This window comes from Schistocerca americana, chromosome 7 (genome assembly GCF_021461395.2).
Source record: "Schistocerca americana isolate TAMUIC-IGC-003095 chromosome 7, iqSchAmer2.1, whole genome shotgun sequence".
Classification (NCBI taxonomy): Eukaryota; Metazoa; Arthropoda; class Insecta; order Orthoptera; family Acrididae; genus Schistocerca; species Schistocerca americana.
The window spans coordinates 541,601,949-541,623,108 of NC_060125.1; the positions used below are offsets into that span (position 1 = coordinate 541,601,949).

General features: G+C 36.7%; 1 protein-coding gene across 2 annotated transcripts in view; it reads left to right on the top strand.

Annotated features, from left to right (window-relative positions):
- Positions 1-21,160, top strand: part of LOC124622152 (pyruvate dehydrogenase protein X component, mitochondrial-like) — a 132,725-nt gene that overhangs the window by 73,391 nt on the left and 38,174 nt on the right. For both annotated transcript variants that reach the window (XM_047147791.1, XM_047147790.1), the window contains exon 8: positions 17,803-17,903. In XM_047147791.1, coding sequence (XP_047003747.1) covers positions 17,803-17,903 — 101 coding nt within the window. The remainder of the gene's footprint in view (positions 1-17,802; positions 17,904-21,160) is intronic.

Sequence of the window (21,160 nt, forward strand, 5' to 3'; positions counted from 1 at the left end):
ATAAGAATGATACAAATGTAAACATTACGCCATGTATTATTTCGTGTTTGCTGCTATCTCATTTAAATCCTGTCTGCCTAATAAATTATGAAACTAGAGCGAGACAACAGCAAACGCGGAAGAATATACATATCATGTCATGTTGATATTCATATTATTCTTATGCTGAATAGTGATACAGTCAGAAATGAAGCACAGCAACTGACTAGATTTTTAAATCTAAGATGATTCTAATTTCCGTGCAGAATGTAATGTACTAAAGAGGCGTCTGCAAAGATTTTCAAACGGAGAAAAATTTTCGCTAAACTCTCGTTCAGAACATTTTCTATCATACGCAGTCTATTATTTGGTTTTTGTTGATCATTATCAAATAAAGCAGCAGTGTAAGTAACAACAAATAGCAGTCTCTTTGCTATTGTTTCACTAATGATACAATTGCTCTCTTTTTATTTATTGTAACCGGCTGTAGTGCACATAAAAGCAAGCCATGCTGCGAGCGGTGACAGATCGTAAACACTCGTTATCAGAATGCAACAAACAATGCACGACACAGTACAATAATGCATTTTCAGCTTAGAGTGACGTAAACACCTATAACAAAGAGAACGGCACTTATCAGATCAAAGCAAAATAAGCAATTGATTCAAACCAGACGAAGCACATGAAAAAGGAATGGTACCTGTATAAATACGGATGGAGCGCCTGGTGCATAGTAATGGCTACCTGGTGAAGCCAAACTACTGTAGCTGTATCTTCATCCATTCGACCTAAATTGTTTCTCATGTTACAATGGACCAAATTTATTTCGATTTGGAGGTGCGATATAAAACTTTTCTCTCCCCTTGAATTTCAAGTCTCAAATTTCAGGTGCGGCTTAGATTTGGGAAAAATTTTTTTCCGTGATTTCGAGTCTCATTTTTCAGGTGTGACTTAGATTCGAGTGCGGCGTGGGTTTGAGTAAATACAGTAGGCATAGAAAATTATGAATAGCTAAAATCTCCTTCCAAATAACCCAATGCAACCATATATTTTTGAAAACAGCATAAAATTACCTTTGAGATGATGCAAAAAATTTGGTGGGGTTCTGAGTTGTAACAATTTTTTCTTACATTGAAGTGGAAACAAGTTTTATCTATTCAAAATGTATGGAATGGCTATTTTAAGATTCAAAATGGTTACAGTAGAGGTTATATAGAAGTATAAGGTTTTAAAACTATAATTTGGAAGATCAGCTACTTAAAACAGTAAATTATTAGTACATCTTTTGTTATGTATTTTTAAATTGGGTCAAAGATTTTACTGTAGTTGTTATTTTATTTGTCTTTTTTGTTTTATTTAACTGAAGTTAAAGTCAAGAAACATACAACATTTTTTGAGTCATATGAAGTGTGTTGCAAGTTCAGATAAGGCAGTACTACTATGCAAGTATGCACATCAAAAATTCACCAGTCAGCAGTCTGCCTGCTGTTTCCCATCAAGACATGAAATTAAAGTCAGGACATGAAACCCTCCCTCCTGAAGTGTTCAGTAGGTTCATTACTAAATCTTTCATGCGAAAATAGTTCACTGACAAAAAGCAAAGAAATTTATTTAATTTCGGAAAACTTGTGTAAAGAAGAAGTAGAAATTTTAGTTTGGCATACTAATAAGCAGTACAGTGAAACAGATGATATTTGTTCCCATCATTTGTGTTATTTTTTAAAGTATTTTGAAAAGAACCAAAAATCCTGTTGTGATCCATTTAAGAAACATTCTGTACCTTTAACAAAGAAGAAAGATTTGAGGATAATTACCCTGGAAAAGCGAAATATGTTAAGGAAAATAAGAACACTGTTTTAGTGCCAGGAAAGCTGTTGTGCAGTACATGTAGAAAATTGTTGAATGGGACAACACCTACTTTAGATCATCAAGATATTGCTCTACTTGAAAGTGGTGAAGCAAATGAGGGTGAATTAACCAATGCAAAAAGATTAGTAGAAAGAGAAAAGTTGAATGAAATGCTTTTAGGGTTGGATGTGACACCACTTCAACGTCAGTCATTATCTACCCAATCGAAGAAAAAAAATGCCAAAAAGAAGTTTAAAAAGGCAAAAGACTAGGTTAAAAAAAAGCTGCCATTTGTTTTGAAAGTACAAGAATTCAACGATTCAAGTGAATCTGACAGTACAAGTAATGGTAATAAATTGAAGACAAAATCTAAGGATCTTGATCATTTAGTGGATACTATAAAGGAAAAATTCAAGACAAACTTGACCAAACAGGAAAAAATACAGATATTAACAATCACTCCAAAGTCTTGGTCGTGCATAAAAGCGGTGGAAAAATATAATGTATCAGAATAGTTTGTGCGAAAAGCCCGAACGCTTGCAAACGAGAAAGGTATTTTGGCTTTGACAGAATCCAAACATGGCAGAACCCTTCCCCAGTAAACAATAGACACTGTCCAACTGTTTTATGAAGATTATGAATTTTCTTACATGTTGCCAGCTGCTAAAAACAAAACAAAAAAAAAAAAAAAAAATACTTACAAGCAGAAAAGAATTCTTTTATGCAACTTAGAGGAACTACTTATTGCGTTTAAAGAAAAACACCCAAATATTAAAATTGTATTTTCCAAATTTTACTCCTTGAGACCGAAGTGGTGTGTGCTTGCTGGTTCACCTGGAACTCACAGTGTGTGTGTTTGCTTGTACCACCAAAAGGTTGAGCTTTCAGCAAATGCTCTGAACCAGCATGATAAAGAATCAATACACACTGTGATGGACAAATTGGTTTGTGATATACAAAACGTGGACTGTATGTTAAGATGTTGTGATGTGTGCCCGAAAACGAGTGAATCAATGCAGCTACATCTAAAAGAAATACTAGAAGACTGATGAAAATGAAGGCATTAAATTTTCGCAGTGGGTTTCAAGTGACAGCAGAATGACTTTACAAACAATGCTACTACTTTGCAAGGAATTTACTGACTTTACTATAAGAAAAATTGAGGCTCTGATACCTCATTCTTACATCACAAAAACTCAAAACTCTTACATGAAACAGGGAAAAGAAAATTTGGCATTTAATGACGTTTTACTTCTTATGGATTTTGCAGAAAACGATGACTTCATTCTGCAAACGAAGTGCAATCCTACCACTGGGGCCACTTGAGCTGCTCACTTCATCCAGTAGTGTTTTTTTTTTTTTCTAAAAATGAAGATTCCACCATAAAAGAAACATTATTGTGTTTCATTTCAGATGATCTAAAGCATGATGTACCATTTGTTTATTCAGTACAAGATAAAAACATAGATTTCATGAAACAAAACTTTCCTGGCATTGAACGAATTGAGTATTTTACAGATGGTTGCAGTGCTCAGTATAAAAACTTCAAAAGCATGATACATAAATTTAAAAAAATGATTTTAAATTAAATGCAAGCTGATCATGCCATGCTACGAGTCATGGTAAAGCAACTTGCAATGGGATAGGAGCACAGTCAAGAGAACTGTAACCAAAAAAAACTTGCAGAGCAGTTGGCAAAGTGAGCAGATAATAAACGCTGAACAAATGTACAATTTTTGCAAAAGTTTATTCTCAAAAATATATTTCTTCTTTTTAAAGGAAGAAGAAAATGAAGCTAAAAGAACAATGCTTGAAACTAGATCTCAAATGGGTCAAACAATACCGGGTACATGAACTTTTCCATTATTTTAAGCCAGCTTCTTGTGAAGAAATTACAGCCAAACGAGTGAGTTCAGACTCGAAAATTTTGTTGAAACAAAATATTTTTATGACTGACAACTATTAAACCTAACCTACATTCTTTCATTGCATGAGTTTATGAGAAGAACTGGCGGATAGCAATGGTTTGGGGTTTCAATGAAGAAGAAGAGGACTATGACATTCTTTTTATGCACCCTCACGGACCAGCAAAAACTTTCTTTTGGGTTCAAAAAGAAGACAGATGTCCTGTTCCACCAGCCCATCTTCTATGTGTAATAGCTCCTCTAGAGGTAGCATCTCAGTTCTGCAGATCATATAAGATTGATGCTAATTCCTGAAAGGAACTCATCAAAACATGGAACAATTGCAATGCTTTATTGTAAAAAGAAAAAAAAAAAACTTAATGGACATTTAAATGTAATTGTTGTACATACTGCTTCATTTAAACTTAGTATAATACTGCAACTGAATAATTATTAAACTTTAAAATCATCAAAAACGCTTTGTACAAAGAATTTGTTTGAAAACGAATAATTGTCAACTCGTATTCAAATGAAACTAAACATATTTTGTAAAATTCTCAATGTATGTATCTTTTATTTTAAAATAATCGATACATAAAACTTGAGTTCATCTGGTATTTTCACAGTTGTATTGACTTCAAATATTTAATTATTGTATCAAACGTGTGTTTTACAAAGTAAATTACAAAATTTGACTTCCATTTGTCATAAAATTGTTACAACTCAAAACCGCACCAAATTTTTTTGTGCCATTTGAAAGGTAATTTTGTACTGTTTTTAAAAATATGTGGTTGTATTGGGTTATTTGGAAAGAGATATTAGCTATTCAAAATTTTTATACCTATGTCACAGTTTTGAAATTAACAATATTTTGAGTTTCAGTACAGTTTTTCAATATGAATGAACATTATAAAGCGGAATGTTGTAGATCTATCAGTTTCAGTGTTTAATTTAGAACAAAACAGTGAAAATTTCAAGGCTCTAGCTTCAAAACTAACGATTTTGCTTCATATTCTGTAAAAGCATGCACGCTTTAGTTACGTCTTAATTGCCCTTGGAAATACAATTTGACTAAAACTTTAAACGGTGATAACTCTGAAACTACATGTTAGAATTGGATGAAACTTCGAATATTTTCTTGTCTTTATGCATAAAATTCAAATATAAATTTTCATAAATACCTGTGACAGGTGGGTGTAGGGCCCTGGATGACATAATATGGGATGACCCATCTGTATATTCATAATAGAGAAAGATTGACCCTCATTTTTAAAGCATATAACACCAGATCTAATTTTGTGCTTAGTTTACATATGTAATTGATTTTCTAATTTATTTTGACTATTCGTAATTAGTATCTTTCATTATAGGGCGAAATCAGTAATTGTTTTGTATCTTAAATTCTGTTGTCGACTTATAAACAAATATAAATTCTGCACTAATTATAAACATTTGGAAGACGAAATGCTTGTAATCTTAAAGTATCTAATTGGCTCTATTTAAAAACATGTTAGCAAAATGAGGCCTTCATTAATTCCAGAGTAATTACAGTAACAGTTTTGTCAAAATATTGTTTGCGTAACTATATATGTTAATTATATATAAAAACAAAGATGAGGTGACTTACCGAACAAAAGCGCTGGCAGGTCGATAGACACACAAACAAACACAAACATACACACAAAATTCAAGCTTTCGCAACAAACTGTTGCCTCATCAGGAAAGAGGGAAGGAGAGGGGAAGACGAAAGGAAGTGGGTTTTAAGGGAGAGGGTAAGGAGTCATTCCAATCCCGGGAGCGGAAAGACTTACCTTAGGGGGAAAAAAGGACAGGTATACACTCGCACACACGCACATATCCATCCACACATACAGGATGTGTGGATGGATATGTGCGTGTGTGCGAGTGTATACCTGTCCTTTTTTCCCCCTAAGGTAAGTCTTTCCGCTCCCGGGATTGGAATGACTCCTTACCCTCTCCCTTAAAACCCACTTCCTTTCGTCTTCCCCTCTCCTTCCCTCTTTCCTGATGAGGCAACAGTTTGTTGCGAAAGCTTGAATTTTGTGTGTATGTTTGTGTTTGTTTGTGTGTCTATCGACCTGCCAGCGCTTTTGTTCGGTAAGTCACCTCATCTTTGTTTTTATATATAATTTTTCCCACGTGGAATGTTTCCTTCCATTATATATATGTTAATTTCATGATTTAAGCAAATAATTTGGCGTAACCCTTGCAGTAGAAGAAACTGTTAAAAAAATGATTTTTTTGATGTATTCAGCTAATTTAATGAGTTAAGTTTTAATTGTAATTTCTGTAAATTAAACATCGAACGATGTGTAGTTCCAGTACATATTATTGTGATGATAAATAAGGGCCCGGTTTGTGGTCACGAGACTGCCAGTCCACGGCCGAGTTTCAGACGAGGAACCTGTGTTGCTTAGTACGACAACAATGTATCAACTTAACAGTGAAATAAGTGTTACACCAATAGGATGTGTATTAAAGCAGTAACAGTGACTGTTCAATTTATTTGAAGGACTGTGAACTATGTAGTTATGTTTTTCATGCTCGTAGGTGTTCAACAGAAAACTGTTGTAGCAGTATGTGGAGGTTTGTCTGCAAACTAATAATGAGGCTTATGAAAAGTTTAAAACAGTAGTGCACTGGCCATACATATATAACTGTGTATTATTGGGGGTTTGTGCAAAGTGAAAGAAAACTATGGTGAAATGCAAATGTGTACCTGTCAGCTACAGTATTTACAGTAGTCAGTGTCCAAATTACAAAACCCATTTTTCAGCCAGAGTAGCAACGCAATACGTTGACACTGAGGAGAACAAACAAAGAAATAAATATAGCAGGTGGAACCGTTACATATGGTGCCCTTGCGGGTGAGGATTATCGTATGTGGGCACAATAAACTAGAACTCATGACATTTGACAGTGAAGTGTGAACTCGAGCAGTTTACAGCTTTAAATGGAAGTGGTGTCAGCCAATGAGTGCTGGGGTTTCCTAATGAAGAATGTGCAGCAGCCAGTCAGCAAGAGGGTTCTATGGAAGCAGCCACTGAGTACAGGTGCAGCCAATCAGCATGCAGATGGACACAGCTGACCAGAGATAAACAAGACACTTGGCCGAGAGAATTACAACTTGACGCGGTCGTACAGAATGTATGGACTGAGATGATGGCAGCAGCAGCAGCAGCAGCAGCAACCACAACTGCAGCAGGAGACGAGTGATTGAAAAATAAGGTATTTCATAGCAAAAGGTGTTTTATATTAAGTGATGCATAATGAGTGGCCTTAACGAACAAGACAGTGTGCTTGAAAACAAAGCTGTAGAGGTTAAGTTCTTAAATAACCAGAAAGACTTAATGGGGACTGAGTCGCAGGACAATAGTGGTTACGGAAATTTGGAAGCGATGTTGAGGCAAATTTTGGGTAATGCCAATAGTTTGAAAGAAGGCATGAATAGGATGTAAAGTAATATGAATAGGTTTGAAAATAGAAAAGAAGTCATTAGGAGGTGGGAAAATAGTATGAAGAAAAGTAGTACATAATACTAATGAGAAATTAACATTGAGTAGTAAATGTATAGAAGAGAGGGAGAGACTTTGTGATGACAATAGTAGGAAGGTGGAGGCTTGTGAAAAACAGTGTAAAGATGAAGTCAAGGCTTCTGAGAAATTTTGTACTGAAGGTGGGGTTAAACTTGAGAACCAAATCGATCACATTAGGAATGATTCAGAAACTGAGGTAGAAACCAAGTGTGCAGTAGTGGTAGGGGAAAAAATGGGAAAAGTAAATGAAAATGTAGATGCAAAATTGGCTAAAATAGAGAAAAAGGTGGAAGAGGTCCCAAATCTAAAACATAGCGTAAGTCAGGGGCAGGCAAACGTTGCACGCGGCTCATGAGCGCACAGTGCTGCACGTGTGCTGCTCACGAGCATTCGTCGACCGGGGCAGTGGCGACAGCCGGCAGGTTGCGGCAGTGGGCAGTGTAGTCCCGGGCTAAGCTGCGGGTGTTGATGTGAAGCGACCACTATGTAAGAACGTTGTATTTCAAGAACCGGAAAATGCAGAGTGAATCAAGGAAGTGGAGATTTGCTATCTTTTGAGAAGGAATGGGAAAATCATTTTTTCTTTGTGCAAGAATGTGAAAATTCGAAATGTTTAATATGCGACAGTATCCTCGCTGGTCAACGGAAGTTTAGTATTGAACGCCATTATAATAAATTTCACAAGGACAGTACAATTCATTGTCAGATTCTGAGTGGATGGGGAAATTTATTGAGCTTAAGAAGAGCGATCTGACGATACTAGATGAATCTGACATAAGTTGCTGTTGTCACGAGAGATCTGCGACTTTCTTTCGTCATGTCTCTCATCTAACTGATTTAAGATTTTATGGAGCAATGTTTTCAATTTTTCAGGACGACAACAATGATAGCCCAGAGGTACATGCAAGTTATAAGATTGAGCTTAATATAGTGAGAGCTGGAAACCCATTTGCTGAAGGTGATTTCATAAAGGAGTGCATCTATGACGCTGCTGATTTACTTTTCCCACTGAATGCCAACTAGCTCTGCAGATGATGAAGAAATTGAAGAAATGTATGATGAAATAAAAGAAATTATTCAGATTGTGAAGGGAGATGAAAATTTAATAGTCATGGGTGACTGGAATTCGAGTGTAGGTAAAGGGAGAGAAGGAAACATAGTAGGTGAATATGGATTGGGGCTAAGAAATGAAAGAGGAAGCCGCCTGGTAGAATTTTGCACAGAGCACAACATAATCATAGCTAACACTTGGTTTAAGAATCATGAAAGAAGGTTGTATACCTGGAAGAACCCTGGAGATACTAAAAGGTATCAGATAGATTATATAATGGTGCGACAGAGATTTAGGAACCAGGTTTTAAATTGTAAGACATTCCCAGGGGCAGATGTGGACTCTGACCACAATCTATTGGTTATGACCTGTAGATTAAAACTGAAGAAACTGCAAAAAGGTGGGAATTTAAGGAGATGGGACCTGGATAAACTGAAAGAACCAGAGGTTGTACAGAGTTTCAGGGAGAGCGTAAGGGAACAATTGACAGGAATGGGGGAAAGAAATACAGTAGAAGAAGAATGGGTAGCTTTGAGGGATGAAGTAGCGAAGGCAGCAGAGGATCAAGTAGGTAAAAAGACGAGGGCTAGTAGAAATCCTTGGGTAACAGAAGAAATATTGAATTTAATTGATGAAAGGAGAAAATATAAAAATGCAGTAAATGAAGCAGGCAAAAAGGAATACAAACGTCTCAAAAATGAGATCGACAGGAAGTGCAAAATGGCTAAGCAGGGATGGCTAGAGGACAAATGTAAGGATGTAGAGGCCTATCTCACTAGGGGTAAGATAGATACTGCCTACAGGAAAATTACAGAGACCTTTGGAGAGAAGAGAACGACTTGTATGAATATCAAGAGCTCAGATGGAAACCCAGTTCTAAGCAAAGAAGGGAAAGCAGAAAGGTGGAAGGAGTATATAGAGGGTCTATACAAGGGCGATGTACTTGAGGACAATATTATGGAAATGGAAGAGGATGTAGATGAAGATGAAATGGGAGATGCGATACTGCGTGAAGAGTTTGACAGAGCACTGAAAGACCTGAGTCGAAACAAGGCCCCCGGAGTAGACAACATTCCATTGGAACTACTGACGGCCCTGGGAGAGCCAGTCCTCACAAAACTCTACCATCTGGTGAGCAAGATGTATGAAACGGGCGAAATACCCTCAGACTTCAAGAAGAATATAATAATTCCAATCCCAAAGAAAGCAGGTGCTGACAGATGTGAAAATTACCGAACAATCAGTTTAATAAGTCACAGCTGTAAAATACTAACACGAATTCTTTACAGACGAATGGAAAAACTAGTAGAAGCCGACCTCAGGGAAGATCAGTTTGGATTCCGTAGAAACACTGGAACACGTGAGGCAATACTGACCTTACGACTTATCTTAGAAGAAAGATTAAGGAAAGGCAAACCTACGTTTCTAGCATTTGTAGACTTAGAGAAAGCTTTTGACAATGTTGACTGGAATACTTCCTTTCAAATTCTAAAGGTGGCAGGGGTAAAATACAGGGAGCGAAAGGCTATTTACAATTTGTACAGAAACCAGATTGCAGTTATAAGAGTCGAGGGACATGAAAGGGAAGCAGTGGTTGGGAAGGGAGTGAGACAGGGTTGTAGCCTCTCCCCGATGTTGTTCAATCTGTATATTGAGCAAGCAGTAAAGGAAACAAAAGAAAAATTCGGAGTAGGTATTAAAATTCATGGAGAAGAAATAAAAACATTGAGGTTCGCCGATGACATTGTAATTCTGTCAGAGACAGCAAAGGACTTGGAAGAGCAGTTGAATGGAATGGACAGTGTCTTGAAAGGAGGATATAACATGAACATCAACAAAAGCAAAACAAGGATATGGAATGTAGTCGAATTAAGTCGGGTGATGCTGAGGGAATTAGATTAGGAAATGAGACACTTAAAGTAGTAAAGGAGTTTTGCTATTTGGGGAGCAAAATAACTGATGATGGTCGAAGTAGAGAGGATATAAAATGTAGACTGGCAATGGCAAGGAAAGCGTTTCTGAAGAAGAGAAATTTGTTAACATCGAGTATAGATTTAAGTGTCAGGAAGTCATTTCTGAAAGTATTTGTATGGAGTGTAGCCATGTATGGAAGTGAAACATGGATGATAAATAGTTTGGACAAGAAGAGAATAGAAGCTTTCGAAATGTGGTGCTACGGAAGAATGCTGAAGATTAGATGGGTAGATCACGTAACTAATGAGGAGGTATTGAATAGGATTGGGGAGAAGAGAAGTTTGTGGCACAACTTGACCAGAAGAAGGGATCGGTTGGTAGGACGTGTTCTGAGGCATCAAGGGATCACCAATTTAGTATTGGAGGGCAGCGTGGAGGTAAAAATCGTAGAGAGATACCAAGAGATGAATACACTAAGCAGATTCAGAAGGATGTAGGTTGCAGTAGGTACTGGGAGATGAAGAAGCTTGCACAGGATAGAGTAGCATGGAGAGCTGCATCAAACCACTCTCAGGACTGAAGACCACAACAACAACAACAACAACAACAACAACAACTGAATGCAAATCAGTTTCAAGCTATCACTCTTTCTCGGCAGACTGTAAGTCGTCGTTTAAGTGCCACGGCAAGTGACGTTTACCGTCAATAAAGGAGTGCAGTGCAGGAGTTCATTGCATTTTCCATCGCACTTGAGTTCACAGACATTTCAGACACCGCGCAATTAGTGATTTATGTCCGCGGCATGGACACTGCTCTTCACATAACAGAGGATTTTTTAGATATGATATCTTTAAAAAGCACGACCACTGGAATGAAAACGGTCGTGTGACTATGGCCTCCCGTTGGGTAGACCGTTTGCCGGGTGCAAGTCTTTCGATTCGACGCCACTTCGGCGACTTGCGCATCTATGGGGATGAAATGATGATTAGGACAACACAACACCCAGTCCCTGAGCGGAGAAAATCTCCGACTCAGCTGGGAATCAAACCTGGGCCCTTACGATTGACATTCTGTCACGCTGACCACTCAGCTACCGTGGCGGACAGCACCTGCAATGAAAGGGCAAAACTGGGGAACGTCATGCAAGTGTTTATTCGGACAGTTAATTATTTGAGATCCCACGGGCTTACACAGACAGTTTGACACATATTTAGCCGAAATTGGGGAAGAGTACGGTGACATACCATACCACAGTGAAGGCCACTGGCTTAGCCGCGGTAATGTACTCAAAAAAAATTTTTTAGCTGAGAATACCAATAAATCAGTATTTAAAGGACAACGGAAGGTACGATCCCAAGTTAGAAGATCCAGAGTGGGTTGCCGACCTTGCATTTTTAGTGGACATTACCGGACACTTAAATGCATTGAACACAAATTTGCAAGGAGAAAACCAGCTAATTTGTGAAATGTCTTCCAGACATTAAACGTATTGTAAACTCCACCTGTGACAATTAAATAAAACGTATAGTAGGTAATAGATACTCTTTCAAACCATGATTTCTTTCAAGCACTCCTACTAACCTTATTCCTTCATTCAATACAGCAAGCTAGGAAACAAAACACATTACAGAGGAAGGAGCGGAGAGACAGTATGGTGGGGAGGGGAGAGAAGCAGGTGGCCAGCTTGCCCCTGTGTGCACGCAGAACAACTGGTAACTGCACACGTGCAGGATTCCTGCCCGCCCCTGGCATAAGTGAAAGTGTGTCTGATTCTGACTGTAGTTGTAATGATGATAGCAGTGACGAATCCAGTAGTGATAAGAATTGGGTATTTGAATCTATAATTAATAATGAAGGCAATGTGTTAAGAAAGGATTAATGAGGATTTGTTGTTTGGACAAGATGACATGGTAAGTAAAAAGGAAGTGGGTCACCCTGTAATAACAGCAACTGTACAGGGTATATATGTTAAATTTCTACTGGACAGTGGTAGTCATTTGAATGGCATGTCGCAGGCATTTTCTGAATCTATTAAGAACCCAGAGGTTAGAGTAGTAATGCATGTTTCTGGAATAAAAATTATTGGTGCTACTGGTAAGCTTCTGAAGAGTGTGAAACAAGAGATACTATTAAATGTAGAATTGGCAGGACAGCTGTTGAAGTACAGTTTGTTGGTGATTCAAAAATCTCAGCGGTGATGTAATATTTGGGACTAATTTCTTGTGTAAAAGCAAGTAGGGGATTCAACATTCTGTGTTGGATTCATTATGTGGTGATAATGCTTACCCCAGCTGTCTGTCTCATTTTTCATGTTTCATGAGGCAGTCAAACTCTTCTCCTATCCTATCTGTAGTTTGTAAGTCAATCAGGGACACTCTTATCTTTGATTTTCAAGTAATTTTGTACTGTAGGATGCTTTAGTATATAAATATGTTAGAAAAGTTTTCTTCAGTGTTATATGTATATCTATATATAGTATGAATATAATAGAGGGAAACATTCCACATGGGAAAAATATATCTAAAAACAGAGATGATATAACTTACCAAACGAAAGCGTTGGTATGTTGATAGACACACAAACAAACACACAAAATTCAAGCTTTCGCAACCCACAGTTGCTTCATCAGGAAAGAGGGAAGGAGAGGGAAAGACGAAAGGATGTGGGTTTTAAGGGAGAGGGTAGGGAGTCATTCCAACTCTGGGAGGGGAAAGACTTACCTGTCCTTTTTTCCCCCCCTAAGGGAATGGATTGGAATGACTTCCTACCCTCTCCCTTAAAACCCACATCCTTTCGTTTTTCCCTCTCCTTCCCTCTTTCCTGATGAAGCAACTGTGGGTTGTGAAAGCTTCTATATATAGTATGTTGTGTTAGTGATAAGAAATGCCGTCATAAGAGGATGAAAGAAAGTAAAGTGGTACCATGGTTAAAAAATTTATGTCAAAGAGGTAAGGTAAACAGAAAATGAAAGGCGTCAGCATATGTGGATAGTAATTAACATCTGAAGTAATCAGCTCATTGGTGCGGCAGCAAGGGCAATATTCAGTAAAAAATCATCTTAAATATGAGATCTTAATATTAATTGTGGTATAGTAGAAGTGTTTGTGTTTAGTGGCATCAGTATATTGAGAAAACTATCTAACCATAGAAGTTTGTCATGTACAGCCTTTTCTAATATTAAGGAACTATAACTTGAAACATAGTTGCCTGGAGTAATGTGTGTGGAATATATTAGCAAGACTTGTATGTATATTGCCCTTCAGGCTAGAATACAGTGAAATAATAGTTTGTCTAAGCGATAATTTTGTGTGATCAGTAATGAGAGTTATGTTTGCCTTAGCATAAGGATCTGTTACTGTGGAGTGTTTTTCAGTAGAGTCAGTTTTGCATTAGATAAGCAGAGCAAGTGTTTATTTATTATATAATGAAACAACAATGAAATAAGAAAGTAATAAGTAATGTTAGGGTCTTAATGGTTAGGGAGCCTGTGTCTGCAGTAGGGATATTTTTTGAGAATGCACTCCACTGGCTAACAAGGTGAGAAATGCAAGTGAAATAATGGAGCTGACAGATATGATTAATGCAAAACATAACTGTATACAAACAAATGTAGTGTGACTGTATTAATGATCTAATTGTGAACTAGGCAGTATTGGGTACTGTACATATTGTGCAATTCATGACACTGCAGTTAGGAATGAGAGCTTAACTGAAAGAGGGAAATTTTAGTGTGGTACAAGGCATATAATGCTGCATCATTGGACCTATATGTTATTTGAAAACTTCTTTGTGTGTTCTGAGCTTGAAGTGGTAACACTGGTACGAAGAACAATAATTTTTCTGATTCACCGGAAACTATGGTGCTAGACTGATGTGAATATTCTGACAGCTAAACTATTTGATAACATTTTGTGACTTTGTGAGGATTTAATTTTCTGCTTCAGTGAGAGTAGTACTCTGAGTGGAGAAATAGGGCAATGATTTGGTACAACTTCCATCTCCTTAATTTTGATTTGAATACTAATTGAGCTGTGTAATGGTGACTATTCTTTTTACATAATGATTTGTAAATCTATGCTACTGCACATCTTGAGTTTTTACCAGAGGTAATGCACATCTTTTAGGTGATGTTTTGCAAGTGGGAAATAAACAAGTCTTTCAAGTTTAACCAGTTTCAGTCAGTTATGACTTAGGGTAATGTTTTGTAGTGTAATGTGTAATTGATTTTAAAATTTTTGTAGTCACCACACCTTCCGTACTATAGTCAGTTTTAGTGTTAATTGTTGTAATGTTATGAGAACTATGTAATGTATTTATATATGACGTAATGACTATCAGTTGCCATTAGTGTTACTTTTTTCCTTGGACTTAAGTTAGAAGTACAAAGAAAGGGTACTAAAGTAGGATATTTCATCTCATTTTTTCATGTACTGTGGCGGAGGAGAACCGCCTCCAAGGGAACTGATAGCAGTGCATTTCCTCGCTAACTGCCACTTGGACCTGTTGAAGGAGTGGACAACTTGGTGAGAAAGTGTGTAAGAGCTCATTGAAAAAGTGAAAGTGATTGCGAAAAATACTAAACAGTGAGCAAGTGAAATTTTTTGTCTAAACATGAACTGCAATGCATAGTGTAATTTAACTTCTTTGCTACCCATGAGGATTCATTTTTGTTAAGCAAGACAGGACTTGTACAAAGTGATATGTATTTTAAAATATAATCTTCGCTTAACAAAAAAGATGCAAAAATTTTGTTGAAAGTTTAACTTGTGGATATTTTGTGATATTGTACAACAACTCGCTGTATGTAAATATTTTGTATTGTGATTTTCGTATGGCCAGTTCACAAAAGTATAAATTTGAGAAGACATATGTACTGTAGTTTTGATAAGCTTTCTTATGTAATATTTTTGTGTGTAGATTTTAAACCCAATTTCTATCATCACTTGTTGTCATTGAGTTGTCCAGTTAGCTATTTCCAATATCTATCTAGTCAATTCAATGAGGGGGTGATGTGATGAAGCAAGCTGGGATAATTTTAATTCCCCCCCTTGTTTTGCCATCCGCCTCCTTAAATTCGTTTTTTCACTTTTAACAATTTACCATTAACATACGTGAATATAATCTGTATTTTCATAATAGAGAAAGATTGACCCTCAGTTTTAAAGCATATAATACCAGATTTTGTGCTTAGTTTTATGTATGTAATTGATTTTTCTAATTATTTTGACTATTTGTAGGTAGTATCTTTCATTATTGGGTGAAATCAGTAATTGTTTCGTAACTTAAATGCTATTGTCGACATACAAACAAATATAAATTCTGTGCTAATTGTAAACATTTGGAAGACGAAATACTAGTAACCTTAAAGTATCTAATTGGCTCTACTTGAAAACATGTTAGCAAAATCAGCCCTTCGTTCATTCCAGAGTAATTAACAGTTTTGTCAAAAGTATTGTTTGTGTAATTATATATGTTAATTTCATGATTTAAACAAATAATTTGGCTTAATTCTTGCAGTAGAAGAAGCTGTTAAAAATAATGAATTTTTTGATGTATTCAGTTAAATTAATGAGTTAAGTTTTAATTGTAATTTCTGTAAGTTAAACGTCGCACAATGTGTAGTTTCAGTACCTATTATTGTGATGATATATAAGGGCCCGGTTTTTGGCCACAAGACAGTCAGTCCAAGGCCGAGTTTCAGACGAGGGACCTGTGTTTCTTATTACGACAACAATGTATCAACAGTGAAATAAGTGTTACACCAATAGGACGTGTGTTACAGCTAGGACAGTGACTGTTCAATTTATTTGAAGACTGTGAACTATGTGGTTATGTTTTTCCTGTTCGTAGATGTTCAACAGAAAACTATTGTAGCAGTATGTGGAGGTTTGCCTGCAAACTATTAATGAGGCTTATGAAAAGTTTAAACAATAGTGCACTGGCCATATATATATAACTGTGAATTATTGGGGGGTTGTGCAAAGTGAAGGTAAACTACGGTGAAACGCAAATGTGTACCTGTCGGCTACAGTATTTACAGTAGTCAGTGTCCAAATTACAAAATCCATTTTTCAGCCAGTGTAGCAACGTAATAAGTCAACACTGAGGACAACAAACGAAGAAATAAATAAAGCAGGTGGAACTGCTACAGTGGGAAAGACTCATTGCCACTGTAGATGTCTGCTGTTATGAACACAATTTATTTGGCTTATCACACTAAGACAGTAATAACCCACAGTAAAGCAATAATGTATAGGACGGTGTCACACAGACAGAAGGTAGTCTGCCAGTATTAAGGTCTGTATGTAGTCCAGAACCAAAGCAAAGGTCATCAACAGCTAGCAGCCGGTACAGTGATCATTCCATCTAGGTAGTACACAAGAGAATGAGTCCTCTGCGCGGCAGGTGTACAGTTATAGCCAATCTGAGGTGACGATGTCCTGCATGTGACATGAACTGCAGTGGTGTGGTCGCTTCCCAGAGCGCTTCTTGTGGATACGGCTTGTAGATTACTGTGCCACCAGTGGTGAAGGCCGGAGGTCGGGAATGATCTCTGACAGCTCTTTGTCACTGTACAAGTCATTACTACAGAAACCTTTTGAGGTTCAGCACATTACGATCCTCTGGTCCATTTATTTTTGTCCCACTTTGACAGTATTTTTTCTATACGTTACTTCATGTGACCCACTTAGTGACTGGTTAGTGAATTTTTCATTCCTTGTAGCATCGATCTTTTGTGTTAACTATCAAAAGATGCAACTGTCTTTAGAGAGAAGTTGACGTTTTAAACGTATAGTGTATAACAATGCTCAAACAAGTTTGGTAATTTGTGAATGATAATGAAAGCTTAGCTGTATTCTATTTTGAACTGTGACAAGCTACTAGTAATTGCAGTCTAAATTTAAATGTTACACGTTTCTAGTTATCTGTGAACAATTCTGTATTGAGATAAAATTAAATTGTAGCATTTTCTGGATGTGTTCCTCATTAAACGAACTAATGACGTTTCCACATTTTAGTTAACATCTGTCCCACACGAAACATGTTTGCATTTTAGAAATGTGATAAAAAAATACCTGTAGATACAGAACTCCCTTTCTCCGAAACAGTAAGTAAGCTACAACAGTCCTAGAAAATACTAAGGGAAGTTTTATCAGAGATTGTTATTTGCGTTTTGCTTCATATTTCAAAGAAGATTTTTAATGTAGTCATTGTGTCTCATTGTAAGAGCCTAAAGCTATCATCCTCCTCCTCCTCCTCCTCCTCCTCCTCCTCCTTGGTACAAAAGTGTGCTATTCCGGCTACAGCAAAACAATACCATGACAGGGTGATTATTTTTTGTCATTTGTGTTTTGTAATAATTAGTTCCTTTTAGAAATATCATTTTTGTAATGTGTTTCAGTGTTTTTTGTTGCTTTCAACTCTGATTTGACAATTTAAAAAAAGTAAATTATATGTTTATTAAAAATTAGATTTTATGATCTTTCTTAAGCAATTACATGTAATACAAAATCTTCTGACTGTATTATAACATCCATTATATTCATAGGGTATCCAATTTGGGCATGTTTGGCATTGGAGAGTTCAGTGCTATCATCAATCCCCCACAGTGTGCCATTCTTGCAGTCGGAGGTGGGAAACAAGTAATAAGTAAGTAATTGTGCAGATAAAATTGTAGTGAATAAAAATTTAAGTGCATAGGTGGATAAATAAATGGATATTACTTTAGTTCCATAGATTCATGGTGGAGAAACCCACATGGAAGTAGAACATCTCATAAAAACAAAAATACAGATTGCATATTCATAAAAGAAGTGACATGCAAATGTTCCTTCCACAGATCCTGCATGAAATTACCTTCAGCTATTTAGAATAATTAAAAAAAAATCTGAATATTACATTCACTTAAAAATTAACAACAAACTTTGCCTCCAACACTATATGCAAGAATAAAACTCATCCATCTCTGTTTTAAAGTACAATAGAGGATTGTGGTATTGGCCTAACATTATGTTATTATTCTTGTAATGCAAGTAAAAAGCTTTAACAGTGTCTGCAGCTCTGGAAAGTTTGTAAACAGTTGCATAGAAAAAACTGCATTACAGATTGTGCACTTTATTCTAAGTTGGTACATAGTAAAATGTAAGGAAGACAAATTTTAACTTATTAGCAAAACTTAGATCATTTCAAATAAAAGAAATTAATTCCTGATACTATGTTATAGTAATGATTGTAAACATTCCTAGATCACTTAAAAGAAGCGTGAAACAATGTAATAAAAATCCTTAAAAGGTCTAGAAGGAATTATTTGTAACACATCATTAGAGATGGATCACTCAATATTTTAACTGGAGAATGGTGGGAGAAGGAAGTGGTTGGGGCAGCCTTTTAGAGGAAACATCAGTAACGTTTTCTCACATTTGCATTTAATATTTCTCCTCTATATAGTACTACATAATAAGCATAAAGCAGTCTCTATAGATTCATTGACTGTGAACACATTGGACTTCATAGTTATGAATCAATCTTTTGTGTGTCTACAGATATGCACAAAATCTCTTTGAGTAATATGGTGTACAGAAATGCATCAAAATGCACACACACAGCCCCATACTTTCAAAGAAGATGAAAGATAACAATGATCGAATCCTGTACTTAAACAGGAAGCATGAGAAAAAATGAGATGAGATGATTGTATGACATTATTGGGTGGGAGACCCCAATTTATTCAACACAACTTCAGCGGCTTGTGTGTCGATGACAATGAAATGATTATGAGGATAATACAACAGCCATTCCCAGAGCAGATAAAATCTCTGAACCAGCCAGGAGCTGAAGCCGGGCTCCAAGCATGGCAGTGAGCCATGTTGACTGCTCACCCACTGAAGAGGAAAAGCATGAGTAAACCAAAGCACAACTCTCATACTTCAGAGAAGTTGAGAGTAGCCAAGATGCCATAACCAAGTGAATGGTCCAAAACAATAACGAGGAGAGATATCCAAAAACAATAGGAAAGCAATACAGCATAAATTTGGCAAAACAAACAGCTTACTATATTGAAGCAAATTGCTTCAAACTGTTCTGAAATAGCACAAAGTACCATGTAGCTTTGGCATACAGCGATTTTCATGGACATGGTGGAAAGGGCTATTGCCACAAGTTGACTCTGTTGTAATTGCTATTATGGTCAACATGTTCATTTCTTGTGGGAGATAAGACAAAGCACAGTGACACACAATAATATTCTCTGGCACAGATCTGTACTACTTTGCATTTTTTTTTGTTTCCATTTGTTCTTTCTTGCAAGTTGTTTAATGTATTTCAGAAGGCGCATGGTTTCTTGAAAGACTAATTTTATCTTTGTGAACTAAAGTTCAGTTTCAAACACTATATATAAATTTTTTTCAGTAATAAACTTATATTCTCTTTCTCTCTCTCTGGAAGATAGAAGGCAAAGCCTAAAGGAGAAAGGGTTACAGAAAGCATAATAACAAAACTAAATATGAGAAGTAAGTTGAAACAAGACAACACTGAGGCAGGAAAAAGGCAATATAAGTGTGTTGAATGAAATAAACCTGGATTTTTTTGAAGGAGCATTGCAAAGAGGTGAATGAAATGATGAAAGTAAGGAAACTGGAATGTGCCTATAAATCAATTAAACAGTTATTAGTAAATAGATGAGTAAAATGCATAGAGTCCAAAATTAAGATGGAATGGTATTATATGAGCAGAAAGGTGGAAACATTACCTCAGAAAGCTGTATGCAGGAAATAATGAAGATCTGGAACTGGAGAACACCAAGGAATCAGATGCGGAAGACGAGGGAGACTGTATCTTGTCTGACGACTTCCAACATTGCGGTCAGACAGTTAAAACCAGGGAAAGCCACAGAAGTTGTTGTACCAGAAAACTCATCAACGCTGCTGGAGAACGGCTACATGATGAACTCTTCCATCTTGTACAAGTTGTATAGACACTATACAGAAGAGATGGCTGTGATAAGATGTGGAGAATTCAGGAAGCAGGGACTGTTAAGGAGGATCTAGGATAGGACTTCTCCTGTCTAGGCAAACATGTTGGGAAAGACCTCATAAAGACATTTGTTTGGAGTGTGTTGCTGTACGGAAGTGAAACATGGACAATCAAAGAAGCAGAACAACACAAAACAATAGCCATTGAAGATGTGGTTCTACTGCAGAATGCTAATGATTGTCTTGGTAGACAGTTTCACTATCAGGAGAGGAGGGCCCACAAATGTTTGCCTTACTCTACCAAGATTGGAGGAAATGAAGCTGTGTCTTTGGAAACATATCCAACAGAAAAGGGACACATGAGTCGGCTATCTGCCGTGACATAAATGTGTCATTAAAAGTAGCATTGAAGAGACAAAAGAGGGGAAGAAGATGAGGCATACCAAGGCTGGAATGCATCACCCAGATCAAGGAGGATACCAGCTGCACCACCCATACGGCTCTCTAGAAGATGGCAAAAGACAGAAAAGCATGGTGAGCTGCTGCTGACCAACACGATGGTTAACAACATAAGAAGAAGATGTCTCCATATTCAGGCAGATGACAAGGGCCAACAAAAAAAATATATTTTATTATATTTTGGTAGGTAATAGAGTATTTATAACGTTTTGGGGCACTAAATCCTTATCTGGCCTCAGCTTCTTTCTGTCACATATAGTTTTGTTGCAATATGACTTCGATATAAACTAGAAAATTATCAAAACACATGTAATTTGAATGAAGTGTCATGTAATTTTTCATTATGTTTTAGTGAAGTATACGTGTTGAGGGAGATAAGACAGGCCACCTAAAATATAGCCAGAGTGAATAAATATATCAAAGTGCACTTTTTGCCAAGCTATAGCAGACAATATGGCAAATTTCCTGACACTCGCA